Source organism: Anas acuta, chromosome W (genome assembly GCF_963932015.1).
Source record: "Anas acuta chromosome W, bAnaAcu1.1, whole genome shotgun sequence".
NCBI lineage: Eukaryota > Metazoa > Chordata > Aves > Anseriformes > Anatidae > Anas > Anas acuta.
In genome coordinates this window covers 2,264,087-2,287,627 of record NC_089016.1, presented here as the reverse complement: position 1 = coordinate 2,287,627, position 23,541 = coordinate 2,264,087, and the positions used below count along the sequence as shown (strand labels likewise).

Below are 23,541 nucleotides of genomic sequence, written 5' to 3'. Positions count from 1 at the left end.
CCCTGTCTGGGGAGGCAGCGACCTCCCGTGGCACTGGGACAGCTGGGACAGCCCTGCCAGGTGAGGGGGGCACATGCAGGGGCAGCTCCCTACCTGTGCACCTGGTCGAGTTGGGGCATGCAGCCACCTGCGACCTTTCTGTCCATGTCCCAAAATAAAGAGAAGTTGGGCTGAAAAGGGTTGTTCTGGGGGTTGTGCAGAAGAGAGCAGAGCTGACCTCTGCTCACACGTCCCCATGCTGCCTGGGTCAGGGCAGCAGCAGAAACTTGTTCATTCAGGGGACACACACGTCACTGCAGGGGGGACCCAAGTGCTCAGCCCCACAGGGTCCCCAGTTCACAGAGCAGCAGGAGGCTGTCCCTGGAAGGGGGACTCCTGAAAGCCCTGCATGGTCTCCCCTCTGAGACCTTGCCTGGAGTTGCCTCTGCATCCCCCAGGGGCTGCTGGCAGCCCGGCTGTTGACTGCTGCTGGTGGACATGGGTGGCTCCAAGAGCTGAAGTCACCTTTGTACCACCAGCAGCAACAAGGTCTAAAGCAGGAAAGTCAAAACCCGTCTGTGTTCTTTCTCTGAATTTCACCATACCCAGTGGGGAGCAGGACCTGTTGCCTTGATGGCTCAGATTTACCATTGCAGATGATGTGGGTCTCTTCTCGGACGTCATCACATGACTGCGGATGCCAGGGAGCAGAGGGACACTGCCAGAAGGAGCTGTTGCTCTTCCCACACTCCACATGATCCAGCCATGCAGTGCCAGACAGCTTGGCATAGTTAGAATCTGTTTCCAGTTCCCCTTCATTCCCACAGCCCAGCTCCTTGCACACCAGTGACACCGTCTCGGTGGTCATGGAGTTGGAGCAAACGCTGCCCCACGTCCCGTTGTAGAAAACCTGCAGGCGCCCGGAGCAGCCGTCGCTGTTCTCCAGCCTCAGGGCCATGAACTCTGGAAGGAGGAAAGGCCCCAGGGACGTCCTTGGATGTCAGCCACTGATGGTCTTGGCTTTAACTGACTCTACCCTCACCCCAGATTCCAACGCCCCAGCTCCCAGCCCCACTCCCAGCACAGACCTGAGCAGATGACTCCAGCGTCCTCCTTGTGCCTGCAATCGTGCTGCCCCCAGGCCTTGGCAGGGCAGTCCCAGAGAGCAGCTTCGGCCCCAGAGCAGTTGACGCCATCCAGCCAGATCTGCCCGGAGCCCTCCCCAAACCGAGCAGAGCCGGCTGCCTCCAGGGCCCCTCCGCAGCCCAGCTGGCGGCAAACGACGGCAGCATCAGCCAGGTCCCAGGTGTCGTCACAGACGGTGCCCCAGCACCCCTGGTAGTAGATCTCCACTCTCCCGGCACAGCGCCTGGCCCCCTCCGACAGCCGGACCCGCCGGCTCCCTGCAGCGGGGAGAACCCCGGCCGTCAGGGGCTGGCTGCCCTCCCGGACCGTCTACTGGGGGATGTGCAGCACCACTCACCCTGGCACACGACCCCCACGTCCTCCATGATCCCTGCTGCCGGTGTGCTCTGAGGCAGGGAGGTGTTGCAGAGGCTCAGGTCAGCCTCGTGCCCTGCACACTGCACCCCACGCAGCCCCACAGGTCCTCGTCCTCGCTCGGCCCTCACGGGGGTGTAGGCTGCCTCTGCCTCTCCGCACTGCAGCTGCCGGCACACCACGCTGGCCTCCTGCATGTCCCACTGCTCATCCAGGACTCTGCCTCACGTCCCGTGCTGGAAGACCTCCACGCGCCCATCGCACCGGCTCCCTCCGCCCACCAACCGCAGGGGCATGGGGTGAGTTAGGCCTGGTGAGAGCAGACATTCAGCCAGGTTCTGCCATGAGCTCCCCAAATTTGTGTGGCCGTGTCACACACCAGGGCCAAATGGACTTTGCAGCACTGCCTAGCACTCACCTGAGCAATTGACAGCAGCAGCGTTCTCCTGGGAGCATGGAGAGGCCCCCAGGGCAGTCACCGGGCACTGCCCCAGGTGGGCTTCAGTCCCGTCACAGTGGAACGAGTCTCTCCAGACGGGGCCGGTTCCTCTCCCAAAATGCCCTCCTCCAGGAATGGACTCAGCAAAGCCACAGCCGAGGTGCCGACAGAGAACGTGGGCGTCCGAGAGGTCCCAGCGGGAGGCACAGAGGGTCCCCCACGTCCCCAGAACCTCCACCTCCACCCTGCCCTCACACGCTGTTCTGCCGTTCACCAGCCTGAACCCTGTGTACTCTGGGGACAAAGGAAGGTGAGAGAGGCCACATTTGTGCTCTTGTTCCCACAGGAGCTGCAGGAGAGGCCAAAGGGACAGCTTTCTTTTCTCTTCCCCACCCAGCACTTTCTCCTCTCCATCCATCACAGCCCAATGCCCACAGTGCTCTCCCGCTCCAACCACAGCCCCCATAGGCACCATCCCACCCCAAGTCCTTACGTGTGCAGGTGACATGAGTGCCATTGCTATGGGTGCAGGCCTTGTCCTTGGGGGCCTCCGTGGGGCAGAAGGAGAGGACGAATTCATTCCCCACACACTGCAGCTCTCTGTCCCAGACAGGACCAGCCCCTTCTCCCAGCTGAGCTGCCCCATGGACAGACAGGGCTGTGCCACACTGCAGCTCCCTGCACACCACCTCGGCAGCTTTGGCACCAAAGTGGGAGTGACAGACAGCTTTCCACTGGTTCCTGTCGTAAACCTCCACACTTCCAGAGCAGGGGCTGTCCCCTCCAACCAGCCGGACAAATCCTGGAGCAACCAAGGAGACCTGTGAGTTCCCAGAGCCCTCTGGCACTTCCGTGTCCACCTCATCCCTAAGGCAGCCACATGCAGAGTCCCCCAGCCAGCCCAGTAGCTCTCAGAAGGTGCTGGTGGCACAAAGAGGTCAGGGCACCCCTACTGCTCCTCAGAATCAAGCCCAGCACCCATGAGCTGCCCTCTCTCCCAGCCCCCAGCCACCGGCACTGCTCAGACATACTGCTGCTGCCCGGAGCCCCTGGGCTGCCTGGCTCCAGACCCAGCACTGCATCACCCGCAGCACTTGGGCCCGGGGAAACAGGCCCAGGAACTCGGGGCTACCTCAGCCTGCTCTGCCCCACAAGGCTCAGGCCAGTTAGAAGAAATCCTTGGATCTGCCAAAAAGCCCCCCTGTTTCCAGGGAATGCTGGGGCTCTTGGTGAGCTGCTGTTACATGGGGCACATCTGGGGATCCTCCACAAAGGGGTCATCTGGTAGGGACAGTGTGGTGCTGGATATGCACATCCCCAGCCACCTACCATGCATGGGTCAGGAAAGCAGGCAGAGAGCAGCCCTGGGCTGACACGAGCTCCTGGTGTGAGGGGAGGCAGAGAGGAGAGCCAGGAGGTGTTTGCACAGCCCCTGGGGCACAGGGCAGGCAGGAGAGGCTGAGCAGTGGGTCAGCACAACCTGGAGGGGCCATGTCTCCAGGGGCTGGCTCTCATGGGGTGACCCCGGGACAGGAACAAGGTGCCACTTGCCACCTTGTTCCTCTGCCCAAGCCCAGTGCTCCCGCCCTCTGAGCAACCCCTCTGCTTTGGCCAACATTCTCTTGTCTGCTGGGGGTACAACCCATAAATCCTGGGCCATTGCATGCCCTTCTCTGAGGCTGCTGGTGGCTGGGGGAGCTGCTCTGGATTCCCCTGGCATAGGGACCAGCCTGCCAGACAGGGCCTGGGTGAATGGGAGGAGAAAGATGGGAACCAGGCAGCACAACGGGGAATGGTGAGGGCTTTCCTCTCCCAGCCCCAGACACCTCCCCACGGTTGGCTGCTCTAGCTTCAGGGCCAGACTCAGTGTGCTCCCACTGGGCTTTGCCCAGGGACAAGGGACACCAGCAGTGACAGACCCAGCTCAGAGTGCAACTTGACACACAGAGCCATGTTCTGGTCCACTTGTTTCCTGAGGTCACAGCCAGGTCCTTTAGAAGTGTCCTCATCCCAGAAGTAGGGAACAAGTTCAGCCCTTACCTGAGCATGTCACTCCAGCATCCCATCTGTGATAGCAGTCTGTTTGGCCCCACCCTGCGTGCATGCAGTCAGACAGGGCAGACTCCTTGCCATTACACTGAACATCATCCATCCAAATGGAACCAGATCCTGGTCCAAAGTGTGCATTCCAATGAGCTTCGAGAGCACCCCCACAGCCCAGCTGCCTACAAACCACTGCAGCATCGGACTTGTCCCAGCGGTCACTGCACACGGTCCCCCACTGGTCCTGATGTTTCACCTCCACTCTCGCAGCACAGCGACTGCCACCATCCGCCAGCCTCACCTCTGCAGCCCCTTCAAACACCAACACAGGAAGGGTCAGGAGAGTTTTGAGCCCCACATTGTGTGTCCGTGAGGACCCCCTCCCCAGGCAGACTCCCAGTTCCCAGGGTGGGATCCCTGTCCCCATAGGCTGTCTCAGGGGCAACGGGGGGTTCCTCCTCTCCCCATGGACTATGCTGGGCTGGGGGTACCCAGCTCTAGCCCTCCTGGGCCATTTGCTGCTCCACAGCCCTCACCACTTCCTCCAACCCCAGTGGCCCCCTGTCGTGCCCATGTCCACCCCCACACAACCCCAAGCCCTGCACAGGGCTCCCACTCCTCCCCTTCCCAGTGTCCCCCAAACAGACCCACATCCCTTGAGCAGCTTCCATTGTCCATTGTATGCCACAGGCACCTCCCAAACCCACTGTCTGGGTTGACCACAAGGATACCAACAGCCCACATTCCTTCCCCATCCCTGCTGTCAGACTGGCCCCTGTGCTTGACCAGGGCCACCAAGAAGAACACCTCTCGGTGCAGATGCTCCTTCTGTTAATGGGACACAACCTGCCCTCCTGGAGTCTGTGTTTCCCCAGATCCCAGGGGCAGGGAACAGCACACAACACCCCTGGGGCATCCCAGACATTGACTGTGCCCTGGAGCTCACTGAGGGCCACCCTCACTGTCTGGGACTCCTCTAGATCCAGAGGCACAGTGCTGGGGAACAAGGGGTCCCAGAAAGGTACCCAAGGACAAGGTGTCTAGAAATGAAGTCAGGCTTGGGCTGCCAAAAACATAAGAGATATGAAAATGGATTACCCCCTCCCACCCAGACAGGCACAGATTAAAGAACAGAGCTGAGAGACTGAGAACCTTCTGCCTCTCATATGAGTGATGCCTGAAAACAACCCCACTCCCAGAGGGATACCAATGACCCCACTGCTGCCCACTGTCCCAAGGTTGTGGAAAAGAGAAGCTGGCACTTACCTCTGCAAGGCTGCACCCAGAGGAACAACCACAGCACCCAAGGGGACAGGAGTCCCGCTGTCCCCATCCTGAGGCTCCTGTCCTGACAGCACGGCCCTGCTGTTGGAGCTCCTGGGGACCCACGGGGCAATGGTGATGACGGGAGGGCAATATATCTGTGCAGATGCAGTCCCAGCTGCAGGAGGAGCCAATCGAAGCAGCAGGCACCTTTTTAGATGTTATAGGCACTTATCTCCCCTCCGACGCAGCCCAGCTCTCCAATGAACTTCTCCAGCGCTCTTCATGACCATATATGAGGGACGGCTGCGCTGCGGGTCTCACGTCACTGCGGTGGGACATCATCGTGGGGTAGGGCTGGGTGTGGGGGCAGATGGCTCTGACACCCCTTGCAGCCTGCTGTGGGAGCACGGAGCATCTCCTGAGCTGTAGCATCCAAGAGCCCAAGGTGCGATTGTCCGGACGGCCCTGCACCATGGGATCCTCAGGTCTGTGCCTGCAGCAGGGCTGTGTCAGGCTGGGAAGGGACCAGCCCCTGCCCCTGCTACAGCCCCTGCTGTGCTGGCAGCAGCAGCTGGGAAAGGCCCTTGGGCAGGGCCAGAGCCCCATGATGGGGGTGCTGGCTGTCCCGTCCCTCCCCAGGGAGCCTCCTGTGGGGTCCCGGCAGCAGCCAGATCTAGTCCAGGGCCTGCCCTGGCAGCAGAGCTGCAGCCCAGAGCCTCAGGCGTCTCCGTGGCTCTCAGCGTGTCACCCAGGGGCCGTTATTCCCCGCGGCGGGTCAGGAGCTGGAGCCTGCCTGCCACTGCAGGTGCACAAACCGCAGCCCACGTGACATGGCGCCCGGGCAGGAAGACGGTGGTTTCCTCCTGGCCCCGTGCCCAGGCATGGCCCTGCGGTGCCTCCCAGCCTCCTCACAGCTCCAAGCCTGGCAGAGTCCAAGAAGTGTTGGACAATGCTCTCAGACATATATTTTATTATATATATATATATATATATATATACATATATATACATATATATATATATATATATTTATATATATATATAAAAATACACACATATATATATACATTTTATATTTTTAATAGAACACACATTTTTCTGAATATATATCATATATATATATATTACTTATACATTATTATATTATATTTTTATTTATTTTATTAGATTAAATATTATTCTTACATATTGTATGTATTATTATATAGTTCATATTATATAATATATAATTACCGATATGATATTATAGATTATATTTTTATTTGATATGTATTTATATTACATAAAGTATTCCGGTATATTATACAGTATTGTGTTATATTATACAGTATAATATATTATATTAATTATATTATATATTTTATTTATTTTATTTTATTTTATTTTATTTTATTTTAATTTATTTTATTTTATTATTTTATTTTTCATTACATTAATTTTACATGTATTATACATATGTAAAAAGTTTATTTTTTATAAATATATACATTATATATTTTAATATTTTTAATATATATTTACAGTTTGTATAGTTTTTTAGATACATATATAATTTCTTTTGTTGTCTGGTGGCTGGACTTTGACTCCCTGATCCTTGATTCTTTCCAACTCGGGCTATTTCATGATTCTGCCCAACACAGCTCCAGGTGATGCCATAGCATCTTCACCTGCCATGGGCCTGCTCCTGGCCTGTGTTCAGGCAGCAATGACCTCACAAACACCTACACAAGTTCTTGGCCTGTTCCAGGCCTGCCACCTCCTCAGGCACCAGTGACCTCACAGGTACCTGTACAATCCGTGGGCCTTGCCCTGACCTATCAGCTAATTGATCACCAGTGACCTCCCCACAGACCCACACAAGCCATGTGCTTATTCCTGGCCTCCTGGCTTCTCAGGCACCAGGGTCCTCCCAGCATCTAGCACAGGCCATGTTTGCTCTCAGCCAGTTAGTTACACAGGCACCACTGGCATCCAAATGACACCCACAGGCCAGGGGACTGCTCCTGGCCTATCAACTCCTCAGCTGACCATGACCTCATAAGCACATGTAGCCTAATGGAAGGTGTCCCTGCCTGTAGCAGCAGGTGTGGACTAGATGGTCACTAGGGTTCTTACAACCCAAACCATTCTATGACTCTGTGATTCTCTGATGTCCGTGCAGCTGATGCATACTCACCATGGAAGTAGTCAGGCTCCAGTGACCTCCCAAGAACTTATCTTTCCTATAAGCTTTCCTATTCTCCAGAAGGTCAACTGTCCCAGCTAACTTGTTATCATCTGCAAATGTACTGAGGGTGCACTTGTTCTTCTCATTCAGATCATCCATCAAAATAGTAAACAAACTGGATCCAGTACAGAGGCCTGGGGAATGCCACTGATACTATCCCCCAACTGGATTGATCTCTCTTCACGCAGAATCTTTGAGCATGGCCTTGAGACAGTTCTTCAAGCAGCAAACTGTACACTTGTCCAAGCCATCAGTGGCCAGATGGGTTGTCATTCTGCAGGATTGCTGCTGCTGAGCCCACACTGCGAAGATGTAACTCCTTCTGTTATGTCTTTTTTGGTTTTTTTTGTTTGTTTTGTTTTGTTTTGTTATTGTTTTGTTTTGTTTTCTAATGCCCTGTGCTCAGTCTTTTCAAACCAACTAAGCATGAATCTGGTACTTGTGATGAGCTGGTGCTCATCTCGTGTTCCATATACTTGCTAGCATGTATCATTCTCCTTGAGTTTGCACAACAGTGGCATTCTTGCACTCCCTTTTGTCTCTGTGTGCTTGAGTCTTCAGCACCAATGGTAGTTCAGGAAGACTGGGAGGAATGGCTGCAGAGAAAGCATGAGGTTGGATCTGTAATGGTGGGACCTAGGTCAGCATTCACAGGGCAGTGACTCAAGCTGTGACACAGCCAGGAGTTCCACACTTTGGGGGAATCCCAAAGGTAGCTCCTTCCTGAAGGGCTATGCCGTCCTGAGTCCTGTTCTTGCAAGTGCAGCATCTGTCAAAGAGTTGACCTAAGTTTGTCTTCAGAAGAAAGGCCCCATCCCGAGGCTGCCTAGAGCTCTCCACAGTTCCAATGTGGAGTCTTCTCCTGAGGGGCCTCTCCAAGGGCTGCAGCTTCCTTCAGGCCACATCCACCTGCTCCCACATGGGGTCTTCCATCAGCTGCAGCTTGGAGATCTGCTCCAACATGGTGCACCACAGGGGAGCTTCTTCTCCAGCACCTGGAGCACCACCTCACCCTCTTTCTTTACTGACCTTGGTGTCTGTGGGGTTGTTTCTCTCACATTTTCTCACTCTTCTCTCCCAGCTATTCCTTCATGTCATTTTTTCCCCTTCCTTGAAAACGCTCTCACAGAAGTGCAACCAGCATAACTCATTGGCTGAGCATTGGCAAACAGCGTGTCTATTTTGGAGTCAGCTGGAACTGGCACTTCCCTAACAAGGGGCAACTTATGGACGCCTTACAGAGACTACCCTTGCAGCCCCCCCACTACAAAAGCCTTTCCATGTAAGCCCAGTACAACTTCCCACCTGCAAAGTAAAAACAGAGCCCAGACAAGCAGCAGCAGACCCATGAGCTGGCAATGGCAAGGCACTGCTTCTGCTGCTTTGGGGCTGCTAGCAGATGAAAACCCTGACAGAACTGCTCAGAGCTTTTTTTTTTTTTGTCTCTGTCTTCCATGGATGAGATAAAACAAGGAGGGTTTTGGCAGGGGGTGAGCTATTCCACACTTGTGCTTAGGTGGGAGGTTAGAAACCAGCCCAGGTATTTGCACCAAACCCAAAACACACACACATCCCAGAGCAACAGGGAGCACACTATCATGGCCCAGCTCTGCACACCCATGCATTTCCTGACAGGACACATTGGGTGAAACACACATTGGTGATTCCAGGACCAAAGGGACTCCTCAGAGGTATTCCAGCTTGGCTCAGGGCATGTGCTTACCTTACTCTGAGCTGGAAAGATCCCCAAAGTGCTCAGTACAGTATTTCCAGCCTGTGGAGTTCAAGTAATAGTCAAACAAGCTTTGAGAATGTGCCCCGACACACACCTGCACAGGCATGGGCCTCCTGCTGCCTCCTGAGAGCCTGAGGCACAGCTGACCTCAGCAGAGCATCCCCACCCATCTCCTCCTTGAGTCTGTGAGCTGACCACATCCATCTCACCTCACCTGCCTCCTCCAAGAGCAAGCAATTGCTGTAGGACCTCTCAAGCCCTGCTCAGCTTCATGAGGCCAAACTTCTTCAGTTAGGTGACTAGACCACAGGAATGCAGGATTTGGGGCTTAGGTGTTCAGGTTAGGGTTTAGGGATTAGATTTTGCCTTCCAGGGTTAGTGGTTGGGCAGAGTATTAGAGGGAGACCTGTGTTTACTGCGTTGGCTTCTAGTCTGTGTGTAGTGTAGAGACTATTTTATGTTGTGTTGGGATTTTCTTCAGGGCTTTGTTGAGGAATCATGATAAGGCTGAAATTCAATGCTAGGGATGAAAGGCTGAGGAATACCATGAGAAATGAGCTAAGAGTGTATGGTAAGGCCGTATGGATTTGGGACTTGGCTAACTCATGCCAGATGAGATTTGGGGTTAGGAGTAAGAGTAGTGGATTCCTTGCAGAGAGAGGGATAGCATTTAGGTGTTAGGGTAGGGCTTACGGTTACTGCTTAGAAATATTGCCAGGGCTTAACCTGGATGTTTTCCTAGTAAGTGTTGAAGCAGCACAGCCTTGCCTGAACCCCTCTCACCTCTTCCAGATCTTTCCTTTCTGTTAGCCAAGTCCCTCTTCTCTCCCCCAAATTTCCCACCTTTATTCACCCAGCTTTCCCCTCTCCTCCCCAAAGGAGTCATCCTGTTTTGGGCGGCTTCCTGAAGGCCTTTGTGACCTCAGAGTCTCTGCCTCCATGCTGTTGTCCAGACAGGTGCTGGGACAGAAGTGACCTCATAGCCAGCATCCACAAGGGTCACAAGAAGCTGTTGTGCTCAGGAGGCCTCTTTCCAGCCCACCCAGGAACACCAGGTGCATACACTTCACAGTCCCTCAGGTACTCTGACTGCCAACCAGCTCATGCTTCAGAAGGTCTTCTACATGTCCAGACTCACGTTTCCTCATGCAGCCTTTAGAGACTTCAGGGCATCCTAAAGGAGATGCCCACCCATGTGTGAAAAAGTGATTCAAGAACTGAATATATACTTTAGGAAAACATATATTGTAGGCTAACTCTGCAGAGAAGGAGTTGGTGTGACCGTTACAATGACTAGAATTGCTTTATTCAGATGGTATTCTAAGGGACCGTACTGCCAATGGGAAGTGAACTTTAGACTCTCTCTGTTCCACTGGAATTCATGGCACCCTTAGGGAACAGCTTATGGCACTTGGATTTACTCATGTTCATCTCACCACACCCATACAGGATGCAGTCTCATATGGACAAGGGAAACATGGACTCCTGATGTAGTCATTTAGTGTCCATATCCAGAGGAAGAAACCATCTGTGTGAACTGGGGCGAGAGCCCAGTGCTGGGAACAGTGGTTGCAAGGGGCTGCTCTTGGACCGTTGGCCTGAGGCAGCATCTGCCAGGGTGTCCAGAGAACAAGGTCCAAGCCCAGCCCCTGCTCTGCTGCTCCTCCCTGACTCTCCCAGGAAGACAGCCTTTCATGCTGTGGATACAGGCCAGTGAAATCAAAATCTCATGGGTGCTGGGCACCAACAAGCAGGAACAGAATCATCCCTCCCTGCCTAAAATATGATCCTGGGACTCCTATCTTATCTGCCTGAGCCCACAGAGAAACAAGCAAAGCCAGAAGCCTCTTTCAAGTCTGTTGCTTTGAAATATCCATGACAGCATCTTTGGGAGAGGAGCTGAGCTTTCAGGTACTGCCCTGAGCAGATCCCCTTTTCTACTGGAGATGCTGGTATGGAGCCAGCTGTGTTAGAGAAGTGCCCCTGGCCTGTCCCTGCCTGTGCACACAGGAGCACAATGAACAAGTAACAAGTGCAATCAAATTCGCCGTGGCTTTTGGGACAGTGGTGGAGATGCAGCCCAGGTCGAGGAGTGCAAGGTTGAAGGGATAGAAGTACGTGGGGGTGTGGAGGCAGTGGTCACAGGCTCTGCCTCTCTGCTGTTGGCCAGCCAGGGGTTGGGACAGAAGTCACCTCACAGCCAGCATCCAAAGGGACACAAGGAGCTGTTGTGCTCAGGAGGCCTCTTTCCAGCCCACCCCCCCAAGGAGCAGTGTGTGCAGGGGATGCACTGCACAATCCCTCGGGTACTCTGCCTGCCAACCAGCTCATGCTTCAGAAGGCCTCCCACACATCCAGACTCATGTTTCCCCATGTAGCATTTAGCAACAGCAGGGCATCCTGAAGGAAATGCCCATCTCTGTGTGGAAAAGTGAATCAAGAAATGAGTTTTAGGAAAATGTTGAGAACACTACAGAGAAGGAGTTGGTGTGAAAGTCATGATGTCTAATTTTGCTTTATTTAGCTGGTTTCCCAGGAGACCATACCTCTAAAGAGAAGGGACCTTGAGACTCTGTCTGTCCCACTGCACATGATAGCAGCCTTAGGGAATAGTTTCTGTCATCTCACTGCACCAATACTATGGGCAGTCTGTGGTGTAAATGCCTGAAGTAACTAGGAAAATAAAACTAACATTCACGTTTTTAAGGAAAAGGTACAGCTTTGAAGAGGCTTTCAGGGTAGGGCATAACTGCATTATCTGAGCATTCCCTAGGCTCCCAACCCTAGATGCTATCGCGCTGGGGAAACTTGGTGTGCTAGCTCTAAGGAACACCACGGAGCATAGAGTGGAGTGGAGACACCACGGCTAGGCTCTGTGATCAGGTGGGACCTCGATTGTTCTTGTGCACAAAGCAGCACTTTTTGCCACCCTAAGCCAAAGACCTGTCACGTTTTGACAAATGCTGTACCCTAGTGTTCTTTTTGCTCATTATAATATCATTATAATACCAAAACACACCTCCATCCCAAAAGCTACCCGCCTCCAAGGTGCGACCACCCCTCACTGAGCATGCGCTCTGAATTTCTCGGAGCCTATTACTTTAAACGGAGACGGGAAAACTTTACACCAATCATAACTAAGATATGCTTGACTAGAGCCACTCAAGCTCCACCTCAAAGATAGAAAATAATATAAATTGCCCCAAGAGAGAGGGGATGTTAGGGAAGATACCACCGTCAGGGGAGATACCATCCCGAGGACATACAGCATCCTTAGGACCTCCTGACTCCTGAGATCAGTCGACGGGCTGAACCTCTCTTCCCCCCCCATTGGGACGCCTTTGGGTGAGATCTGAATATTTGCTTATAAATCTCTATATAGAGTCTTTGATCCTTTCAACGCGTTTATTTCTAGGCTGTGCACCCATAACACCTATAACACCTATAACATCTATAACATCTATAACATCTGTAACACCTATAACACCTATAACATCTGCAACACCTATAACACCTGTCACATCTGTAACACCTATAACACCTGTGTATTTCATACATACTAACTTGCTTTTGCAGACAGTCACTATCGCCGGCAATCCAAAAGAACCTGATTATCTGTTGCTGTAATAAACCATACTTGATTGCATTGTGATAGCTTTCATTAATGCGACTTGGGTGAGGGTGATTATCCGTGATAATTCAGTGTTCTGAATCTAACCAGACCCCCAGACGGTTAATGCATTGTTGGTGAATGTCTGAACGGACCCCCAGGTGGTTAATACGTTTTTGGTGAATGTCTGAGTGGACCCGCAGGCGGTTATTACGTTTTTGGTGAATGTCCGAACGGACCCCCAGTTTTGGTAAATGTCCGACTGGTTCAGTACTCTGAATCCAAACGGGCCCGTGACGGTTAATCAGCTACACCCCTTTAACGCGACACAGTCTCATATGGACAAGGCAAAAAAGGATTTCTGATGTAATCATTTGGTGTCCTTCCATGTAGAAACAAACTACCTGTGTGAGCTGGGTCAAGAGCCCAGTGCTGGGAATAGTCTTTGTGAGGGGCTGCTCTGGGACCATTGTCCTGGGGCAGCATCTGCCAGGGTGTCCAGAGAACAAGGGCTCATTCCAGCCCCTGCTCTGCTGCTCCTCCCTGTCTTTGCCAGGAGACCAGCACAGCCCAGACCCTCCCCAGCTCTCCACACCTCCCTGTCCTCTCCCCAGACCAGCCCAGCCCAGCAGAGCAGCCCAGGCCTGAATGGCCCCAAAGCAGCAAGTGGAAAAGTGGAGGGCAGTGGCACTGGCCCTGCTGCTGACATCTGCAAATTACCTCACCTCCTCGCCTTCCCCTTGTAGAAGAGACACACAAGCCTCATTGAGTCCAACTCATTTCCAATGTCAGAGACATTTTGGGGTGATTCATTCAATCTAGTCTTTGAAATTTCACCAGAGGTTTAACAACTAATTCAGCAGACTGCTTTCTCTGTGCTTGCTGTGTTCCCTGCAGTTGCAGAGCTCTCCTTTGCCTGTTCCAGCCCAGATTTAGCACCTTACCTCTGGGTGGCTCCACCTTGGACATGCTCATGCTCTGTGGGCTCCATGCCCTGTTGACTCCCTGGCACACACGTCCCTGCCAATCCCCTGGGCTCTCCTGGTGACTTCCACTTCTCTCCAGAAAGACACCTGCCCGCCTTCACACCTATTGCATGCTGTGGATACAGGCAAGTGAAGTCACCATCTCTATGGGTGCCAGACACCAGCTGGCAATTCCGAAATCAGCCCTTCCTGCCTAAAAGCTGATCCTTGGTGATCAGCTGATCTCGTCGCCCTGAGCCCACAGAGAAACAAGCTAAGCAAGGAGCCTCCTTTGAGTCCGTTCCTTTGCAATATCCATGAGATGAGATGTGGGAGAAGAGCAGAGCCTTCAGGCACTGCCCTCAGTGCCAGATCCCCTTTTATGCTGGAGGTGCTGGTACGGAGCCAGCTGTGTTAGAGACCCTGGCCTGTGGACAAAAGACTTCCCCACAGCTGCTCAGTGAGCAAGCAACAAGAGCAATCAGAACTCACAGCAACAGAAGGGCTCTGAAGGAGAGTGTGCGAGGTGAAAGAGAGCACCCCAGGACAGACCAAACCCTCAGGCTCTCTGGTAATGTTGCTGTGCCAGGACTCTTCTCCCCTCCACCTCTGCACACAGCTAAGTGCCTCTGCAGTTCCACCACAGGTGTCTGAGATCTCAGGCAAGAAAGGATCTCAGGCAAGAAAGTCATTGCAGGGTCCTTTCTTTTATTTAAACATACAGAGAGCCTGGCTCATTGTTTCCACCAAGTCTTGGAGTCACCCAAGACAGGTGAAATGACGGGGAGGAAAAATGTTATGTCTTTGTGCCTTTGCAGACACAATCATAAGCAAGGGAAAAAAAAAAAAAAAAACAAGGCACACTCACAGAAAACAAACATTTGGGAATATAACGAGTTACATTATGAGTGATATGCAGAAGAAAACAGGCTATTTATTGCTTCTGACACACTCCAGTCATCACTTTCCACACTGCATCCTTCAGCTCCTGGTTCCTCATGCTGTAGATGAGGGGGTTCACTGCTGGAGGCACCACCGAGTACAGAACTGCCAGCAAAAGATTCAGGGAGGAGGAGGACATAGAGGGAAGCTTCAGGTAGGCAAATGTGCCACTGCTGATGAACAGGGAGACCACAGCCAGGTGAGGGAGGCAAGTGGAAAAGGCTTTGTGCTGGCCCTGCTGCGAGGGGATCCTCAGCACAGACCTGAAGATCTGCACATAGGACAGCACAAGGAAAACAAAACAGCCAGATGCTAAAGCAGCACTAACCACAAGAAGCCCAACTTCTCAGAGGTAGGCATCAGAGCAGGAGAGCTTGAGGATCTGGGGAACTTCACAGAAAAACTGGTCCAGGACATTGCCTTGGCAGAAGGGGAGGGAAAAGGTATTGGCAGTGTGCAGAACACCATAGAGAAACCCACTACCCCAGGCAGCTGCTGCAATGTTGGCACAAGTTCTGCTGTCCATTACTGTCCCATAGTGCAGAGGTTTGCAGATGGCGATGTAGCGGTCATAGGCCATGATGGTAAGGAGAGAAAACTCTGCTGAAAGAAAAAAGAAAAAGAAAAAAACCTGAGCAGCACAACCTGTGTAGGAAATGGCTGTGGTATCCCATAGGGAGTTGGCCATGGCTTTGGGAACAGTGGTGGTAATAGTGCCCAGGTCAAGGAGGGCGAGGTTGAGGAGGAAGAAGTACATGGGGGTGTGGAGGTGGTGGTCGCAGGCTATGGCTGTGAGGATGAGGCCCTTGCCAAGGAGGGCAGCCAGGTAGATGCCCAGGAAGAACACGAAGTGCAGGAGCTGCAGCTGACGTGTGTCTGCAAATGCCAACAGGAGGAACTCAGTGGGGAAGCTGCTGTTGGACATTTGCTGCCTCAGAGCATGGATGGCTGTCAGTGGTGGAAAAGACACAAGTTAGAGACATTTCTCTGTGCAATACCTATAGCTATAGATTATGTTTCATCGAAACCTCCTCAGCAAGACAGACTACTACTTCCCTTTGAGGAAGATGTTCTCTTGCCTCTAGCACTCACTTTTACTTCCTAAGTGTGTAGAGAGACCAGGCAGATCCTGTGTGGGCTCAGCCAAAGTCACTACAGCGTCTGCTGAAAACCAGTGGGGATGGATTTCAGGTGCCCACTGGACACAGGTGTCTCAGTATTTTAGGTGCTGAGTACAACATCCAAAAATCTGTCAGAAAACAATGAAGTATATAGGTTATAGAGTGTGGAGGAAAACTGTGAGATTCCTCACAGACCTACAGACCTCTTTCAGTGGAATAATCTAACAGCCTCAGTGACTGACACAACCAGACAACTCCATTAGTGTTCTCCTGACTGCTCTTTAGGGCAGGAAAATGAAAGCAGAGACTCTAGAGAGTGCCTTCCATGCAGGTAGTGCAGGAGTAGGTCCATCTTGTCAAGAATCACCGCCAGAGATGCCCTGGGGGTGCTGTAGAGCTGAGAGCTGCCTACCCCAGGATGCAGCGTCTGGGCAACAGCAAGACCGTGCCCTGCCCTGCCAGGGGAGGGGGTGCTTCTTCCACCCACAGCTTCTCCCTGCAGCACCCTGGGCAGCTCCTCCGGCAGGCTGAGTGCTGAGTCTGGCAGGTAGCAGAGGCCCTGTCCTGGCACACAGCCCCTGGTGCACAGCAGGGACCCTGCTCTGCACCACAGCCCTGGCCACCCCTGACTGCAGCCCGGCTGCAGCCAGCCCTGTGAGAAAGAAACATCATGTCCTGTCCTTCAGTTATTAATGGCAGATAATCACTGTTCTGGAGCTTGTTGTTCTCCTCTTATCCAGACACTGAGAGTCCTCCTGAAAGCTCCCATAGGTTGAGGGATTTGCCATCAAATCTGGAGATGGCACCAGGAACAACAGCTGTGCTGCCCTGCAGCCAGAGACTTACCCTGTTCAGGGCTGTGAAGATTTCTCCCGCAGTGAGCTCTCAGCATCCCCCCTCCACACTGCTTTTAACATTTCCCTCCCTTCTCTCAGCCGCCCTTGTCCCCTGCAGGCAGTGCCCCCAGCCCTGCTGCTGTGCTGTGCAGAGGAGCTACTCCTGGGCAGAGCTGTCTCTCTGCAGTGCTGCGTGCTTGCCAGGAGCTCCCCTTGGGTCCAGAAGCCTGGCCCAGTTCAGCAGCACAGGGAGCTCTTGACAAGTCCCTGGGCCTCCAGGGAATCAACTTTGAAACAGACTGAAGTAATCACTGATATTCCCTCCCGCTACTTTGGAAAGAAACTTTTCCAGCACTGTTATTCTTCATACAGAAAAACTATGAGGTCCAAGAACCACTTTTCTCTGTCCTGGTTTTAGGCAGAACACCCAGGCAAGGACAGGGAGGGACCTGCCTTCCCCCTGCTGAGAGAAGTGTTTCAGCTGAGTAAAACAAGGCATCTACTTCTTTATTTGCTGTCCAGAGGCTAGAATGGGGCTCAGCTTCCTCTCCCGTGCATCACACAACCCACACGAGTTGGGATTCCTCTTGACCTGGTTCAGGTGGGCACAAACTAGGCAGCTGCATGTCAGCTGCCTGTCTCAGCTCCCAGCATATTGAATGGAGACAGAGAGCAGAAGGGAACTGTTCAGATGCAGACACCAGGAGACATTGGAGGTGCCAGGGTGACGTTTGAGTGATGTTTCAAGTGCCAAATTCCTCTGGGCCATTAACAGAGATTTTATTGATGCATGTCCATTATAATACAACTATAGCCATTGTTCAATAGCAAAGAAACAAAAGGCAAGCTATGACTTGGTTGCCATCACTGAAAGGTGCTGGGACCACTCCCATGACTAGAGTACTGCAATGTCTGGCTATAAGCTCTTCAGAAGGGACAGGCAGCACAGAAGGAGTGGTGGCATAGCTCTATATTAGAAAGTGTTTTGATGTTGTGAAACTCGAGGCTGAGAATGATAATGTTGAGCCCCTGTGGGATGGGGTCAGCGGGAAGGCCAACAAGGCAGGCAGCCTGGTGGGGATATCTTATAGACTGCCAAACCATGATGAGGAGACAGATGAGGAATTCTACAGGCAGCTGGCAAAAGTTGCAAAATCATCAGCACTTGTTCTCATGGGGGACTTCAACTTCACAGATATATCCTAGAAATGCAATACAGCTCAGAAGAAGAAGTCCAGGAGGTTTCTGGAGAGTGTGGAAGATAGCTTCCTGATGCAGCTGGTTAGTGAGCCTACCAGGGGAGGTGCCCTGCTAGACCTTCTCTTCACAAACAGAGAAGGACTGGTGGGAAATGTTGTGGTTGGCAGCTGGCTTGGGCAGCGTGACCACAAAATGTTAGAGTTCATTCGTGGTGAAGTCAGGAGAGAGATCAATAAAACCACAGTCTTAGACTCCCAGAGGGCAGACCTTGAGCTCTTCAGGACACTGGTTGGCAGAGTCTCTTGGGAGGCAGTTCTGAAGGGCAGAGGAGTCCAGGAAGGCTGGGCACTCTTGAAGAAGGAAATCTTAAAGGCTCAGGAGCAGTCTGTGTTTATGTGCCCAAAGACGAGCCAATGTGGAAGAAGACAGGCTTGGCTGAACAGAGAGTTGCTGCTAGAGTTTAGGAAAAAAAAGAGGGTTTAGGACATTTTAAGAGGGCAGGCCTCTCAGGAGGGCTATCAGGATGTCACGGTGGCTGTGCAGGGACAAAATTAGAAAGGCCAAAGCTCATCTGGAGCTCACTCTGACTACTGCTGTTAAAGATAACAGAAAATGTTTTTATAAATGCATCAACACAAAAAGGAGGACTAAGAAGAATCTCAATCCTTTACCAGATGCGGGAGGAAACTTAGTGACAAGAGATGAGGAAAAGACTGAAGTGCTTAATGCCTTCTTTGCCTCAGTCTTTGGCAGCAAGACCAGTTGTTCTCTGGGTACTCATCCCCCTGATCTGGTGGAAGGGGGATGATCTGGTGGAACTAGCTGCTGTGCGTCAGAGAGGCTGGGAGTCCAGCAGCAGTGCCATGGGCTGGAAGGATCACAACCAGCTCACTTCTACCTGGGCATATTCTGGCCCAAGAAGGGAGTGTTTTATAAGTATGATATTACGAGGGCAGTGGTGTCTCAGAAACTTCAGTAAGTCCAGAAAGTCCAGTAGGAAGCAAATGGCTGTTAAACAGCCTCAGAGTTGACTTCTTTCTGAAGCAGCTGACAGGTCATCCCTTGACTCCTGGCTGGGATCTGTGCCTTTAGGCTGACAAATGCTGGTCTCCATGACAAGCCAGCAGATGCACCTGCTTTGCACATAGTTTGTGAGATCCTCTCTTCCTAAGTCCCTGGCAGGCCCCATAGAGGAAGAGGTCTTGAAGAGGTTTTGTCGTGTCAGAAGTTTCAGCTCTTGCCTAATTCATCGTTCAGGACTGCTTTCAGTTTTTGACACAGAGGGGGCCACTGCCTCCGAGATGTCTGGGGGAACACAAAGCCTTCATGAGGGCAGGGAAAAAGTTACTCTGGGTCCATAGGAGCCATTCTAGAACCAAAACATGTAGGCAGGAAGCGCACTTTTGTGGTGTTGCAGAGCTGCTGGGCACATTGCACGGGGTGCTCTGACAGCCTTTGTGTCCTTCTCCATGCTGCCTTAGGAGCTGCTTCTTTCTCAGGAACAGAGTAGCCAACAGAGGTGAGGCAGATACTCTGAGTTCATGAAAGCCATCAGAAAGCTGCCACTAAGAAGATGACTGATACGGGGAAGGCAAGAGGAGCCTGGCCAGGAGAGGTGTGAGATTTGGGGAAGGAAAGAAGAGCTTGGATAGCAGAAGGTAATGATTTTGGAGAGGTAAGAATATTCAGGTAATGTTGATCCCACCATGAAGCTGACTTAAAGCAGTCATGTGAGGCCCTTACCCTTTTTTAACCTGTTACATTAATACCTAAATCTAAATGCCACTCTACACGCTGACAGGAATCCACTGCTCTAATTTTGACCACAATATCCCTTGAAGCCAAAATTAGTCCATAACCCCTTTCCATTATCTTTCCTCTCTTGCTCACCCTGATCCCTTCCCTTAGCATAAAGGATGTTCCACACTAGCACTGTGTTGAACTTCAAGTTGGTGATGGCAAAGTTGAGAGCCTCTGAGTAAGGATTAAGGGATGAACAAATAAAGGGATGTCATTGTGGGAGTCCAGCTGGAGGAATGTGACTGTGGAAGTGACTGTGAGGTCACTTTTGTCTCTGCAGTTGATAGGGCAGCAGCAGGAACATGTCACGGAAAGGGACTGTGAGGTCACTTCTGTCCGAAGTAGCTGACAGGTCACACTTATACCTTGGATCTGTACTTTTCGGCTGACATCTGCCAGTGGTCCTGGTAAGACAGCAGAAGGCACTTGGTTGGCATGCTGACTGTGGGATCCCCTCTGCCTACATACCCAGAAGGACCCAGACAGAAAGAAGGCCCACATATGGGTTGTCCTGTCCCTTCTACTTGAGTCCATGACTGGACAGCAGCAGGCACGAGGCTTGGTTGTGTCTACAGAAAAAGCTGTAAGGTCAGCAGCTGGACTGCTGTCTGGTTAGTTGACAGGCCACAAGAAGGCTGATGCGTTGGGATGTCTACTTTAGGAGTGGTTTCCACCCTGATGGAGCTTTCTTTGGTAGTAGGAAAGAGCAGGAGAGAAAAACCTGCCAGAAAATGCACCTTGGAAGGTTGGCACTGGCCATGAAGAAGAAGAAATGTCCCTCAAAGAGTTGTGCTGTGGTGCTAGAAGTCACCCAAAGAGTATCTTTGATCAGCCCATGGCTTTGTGTTTGAAGGAACAGCTGGTGAGGGTTGACGAGACATTGGTGAAACCAGAGAAATGCCAGGATGTGAGCAAGGTGGTGAACAGAGATGGGTGTCTGCAGCCTTCAGGGAAATAGGACAAAGTGTGGGGCAGCACAGGGAAGTCTGGAGGTGACAAGGAGGTGGGTGCTGGCAAGAAGAGAAGGCCCCAGCTTCCCTGACTTTTTTGTCGCCTTTGACAGAGCTTCTGAGGAGATGAGATACAGTCATTGCAAGGGGGCTCATTGCTTTCCTGAGACCCTGTGCAGAGGCAGGGAGGTGTCATACCATTGTTCTTCTTGAGGCATCACACTGCCCACCACATCCCACAGACACCAAGCAAGAGCCCAGAGCCAGACATGGGAGTGCAGGACATTCCCTTCCAGTGGCTGGAGTCAGGACCTGGCCCTTTTACTTCAGCACAGCAAACCCAGATTTTTCTCAGCACAGTGCTTTGCCTATCTGGAATCATGGCCTCCAATTCTCTGCCCTAACAAGTCCCTGAGGAGAATCTCTTGGTAACAGCCCTCAGTGGGGCCCATTAATGCTCCAAGTCACTTCAACTTTTCCTTCTGACTTTACTTGCTCAAGCAATTGCGTCATTCTCCTCTCAGCACCTGACGTTCACAGACTGAGCACCAAAATCCACCATGGAACTCATTAAAAGGCAGAAACACCTAAGGAACCATATGTCTTCCATAGTTTTATTTAAGTCTTCAGGACTAGGACAACTAATTGGGGAGCTTTCATAGTGTAGTTAAGGAGGATGATTTCAGAGAGCACCTAATACAAATCTTTTCTCATTTTAAAGGATGAATTTTGTTGCATTTCAGTTTTGAGCATCTTTATTCAATTGATATTAACCCAGGGCTTCTCCTATGCAGACACCCATAGGAAGGAAAATCAGACTCTTGAGGTCTGACAGTGCTTGCGTAATTTTGCTCCTCACCACCCCAACCCTGACACTTCTCTCACTGCCCACCTGGTGCTTGCATCACCACACTTCTGCACTGAAGTCTGCAGCTGGATGTTACGGCCCCTTTGCAACAGCTACCACCTGCTTTCCTCGGAGATCTGGCTGCACACAGGCACACAAGGGTTTTTCCTTCTTTTAAAACAATCAAGAAGAAAAAATGCAGCAATTTTCCAAACAACAAAGCAAGCTTTCATCTTGTATGTCTCCAGTCAGGTTTACCTTCCCAAAAGGATGACTGTAAATTAAGTATTTTATACCGATTGATAGGAAATTATACGTATTAAGATTAGTATTATTCCATATGATTTTAATTCAATTATAAATGATGAGGAGCTTGCTACAGAAACAATTAGGCAGACTGCTAATCAATGGGTAAGCTTGAACTCAATGAAGCTCAAAGCAGTATCTGGGTCAGCAAGAGCAGTCTGAATGATCAAAGAGTGATCAAAGCAGTCTGAATGAACAAAGATCAAAGAGGGGAGGGCAAAGCAGGAGAACCAGGGGAAGTGCATAGGTCCAGACAGGCATCTGGAAAGGGGACATTCAACAGGGTTTTTTTATTCAGGATGTTTGGAAGTACGTGGAAGATGAGGGAGTACACCATGATGGAGAAAGCGATGACAATGTAAGTACAGGTGAACATAAGTACTCTCCTGTGATGAATATAGATCCTGAAAATTCACATGAAGAAGGATATAGGTCACTGGTGACGGAACTGTGTTTTTGTGCCATCACCAACGCGGATTACAAAAACACTTCCTCATGTATTGGTAGTAGATCCCACCCCATATATACCTTCATGTGGGGAAGCAGAGAGGGAGATGACAGCCAAGGGACACATATTGGTGACAAGGAGGAGACCCAGCAGAGACAAGGAGTCAAGGCAGTGGGGTGGGGGAGGCCAGGAGAAGCAGCCCATGGGGTGGTGCTGCTTGTGAGGACACATTTGTGCCAGCAGCCTGAGTGGGCAGCAGCTGTTTGGAGGCGAGGGGAGGCCAGGAAGCGCATGTTAAGAGGTCTCCTGCCAGTAGAGACAAGGTCAGGGCCGAGGCCAAGAGGAGAGGCAGGCCCAGGGCAGGGGGCTGCAAGGGCCATGCTGAGCTCCCTGCCGGGTTGGGGTCAGCCATGGCTCAGGAAATGGAGGACCCTGAGCTGTGCTGCTGTGCAGAGCCAGGGGGCTGTGGTTCCTGAGGATCCCCGGAAAATTCTGCCCTGCCCGTTTTTCTCTGGGTGGTCATCAGACCCAACTCTGTGGGGATCTCTGCTGCTGAGCCCCTTTCCATCTGCCCTAGTGTCTCAGCAGCACAGGGCAGTACTTGCAGCATTATGGGTTGTCTCTAAGGTCACAAAGGGCAGGCAAGTGCTGCACCAGACCTGGCCCACGAGTCTCCAAAGAGGGTGTCCTCAATTACTCTGCATCTTATGGGCCTTTGCCTGCTGGCAGTTCACTTCTTCTCATGGCATCGCAGAGTCCCCCTTAGTCCATGGAGTCCTCAGATTCAACTTTACCAGACCCTTCTTTTGATGGTCACTCAGATGCGGTTCTAGTCACTACACATGGAACACACTGTCCCTGAGTTCCCCTGACATCTCCTGGCAGCTCCAGATTCCTCTCCAGGCAGACATCGGCCATCAGCCTTACTGCAGGGGGCACAGTGCTATGTAGATGGGTCCAAAAACGGTTGATGTCTAATTGGGCAAATGCCACCATAAATGGTCCAGGACAAGTTGCTGTCAGAGAACCCTGGGACTTTAAGCCTGTATCCTTCATTCCATGAACTTGCCCAGAAAACAAAGAGCAGGGAGCAACCCCTAGGCTCTGCTCCTGACAGCAGCACTGGAAGAGGTGTCCAGGCTTCTGGGTTTGCCTTCTGAAGCCCCTTTTTTTACTGTTATGCTAGCAGGGAGGCCAGCTCTGTCACTGGCACATTCCCTTCTGCTGCCTACAGCCACAGGACTGCCACAGGCAAAGGACTGTCACCTGGGTACACAAGGTCCTTCTGTGGGCTAACAGAAAGTGGCAAGGAAAGAGTGGAGACTGT

At 51.7% G+C, this 23,541-nt stretch overlaps 2 protein-coding genes and 1 pseudogene across 2 annotated transcripts in view; all 3 read right to left on the bottom strand.

Annotated features, from left to right (window-relative positions):
- LOC137847136 (antigen WC1.1-like) overlaps positions 1-5,343 on the bottom strand; it is a 155,490-nt gene extending 150,147 nt beyond the window's left edge. Inside the window, exons 1-2 of the mRNA XM_068665443.1 lie at positions 5,228-5,343; positions 3,959-4,273 (exon numbers count right to left, since the gene is read on the bottom strand). Of these exons, the coding sequence (XP_068521544.1) occupies positions 3,959-4,273; positions 5,228-5,294 (382 nt within the window). The 5' untranslated portion in view covers positions 5,295-5,343. The remainder of the gene's footprint in view (positions 1-3,958; positions 4,274-5,227) is intronic.
- Positions 545-1,786, bottom strand: LOC137847117 (scavenger receptor cysteine-rich type 1 protein M130-like). Its single transcript, XM_068665397.1, has 3 exons — positions 1,463-1,786; positions 1,068-1,382; positions 545-942 (listed from the first exon to the last, which is right to left on the bottom strand). Exons 1-3 carry the CDS (start codon positions 1,674-1,676, stop codon positions 545-547), a joined length of 927 nt encoding a protein of 308 aa, XP_068521498.1. The 5' UTR covers positions 1,677-1,786.
- Positions 5,344-14,660: 9,317 nt separating the features above from the next.
- On the bottom strand, positions 14,661-15,631 carry LOC137847113 (olfactory receptor 14C36-like; annotated as a pseudogene).
- Positions 15,632-23,541: the final 7,910 nt, after the last annotated feature.

Bases quoted from the DNA above. Each gene is read 5' to 3' on its own strand.
- LOC137847117 (XM_068665397.1), bottom strand. From the start codon at position 1,676: ATGCAGGAGGCCAGCGTGGTGTGCCGGCAGCTGCAGTGCGGAGAGGCA. The intron at 1,383-1,462 runs GTGAGTGGTGCT...TCCCCGCTGCAG, and splicing joins CGTGGGGGTCGTGTGCCAGG to GGAGCCGGCGGGTCCGGCTG. The intron at 943-1,067 runs GTCTGTGCTGGG...TCCTCCTTCCAG, and splicing joins CGCTGGAGTCATCTGCTCAG to AGTTCATGGCCCTGAGGCTG.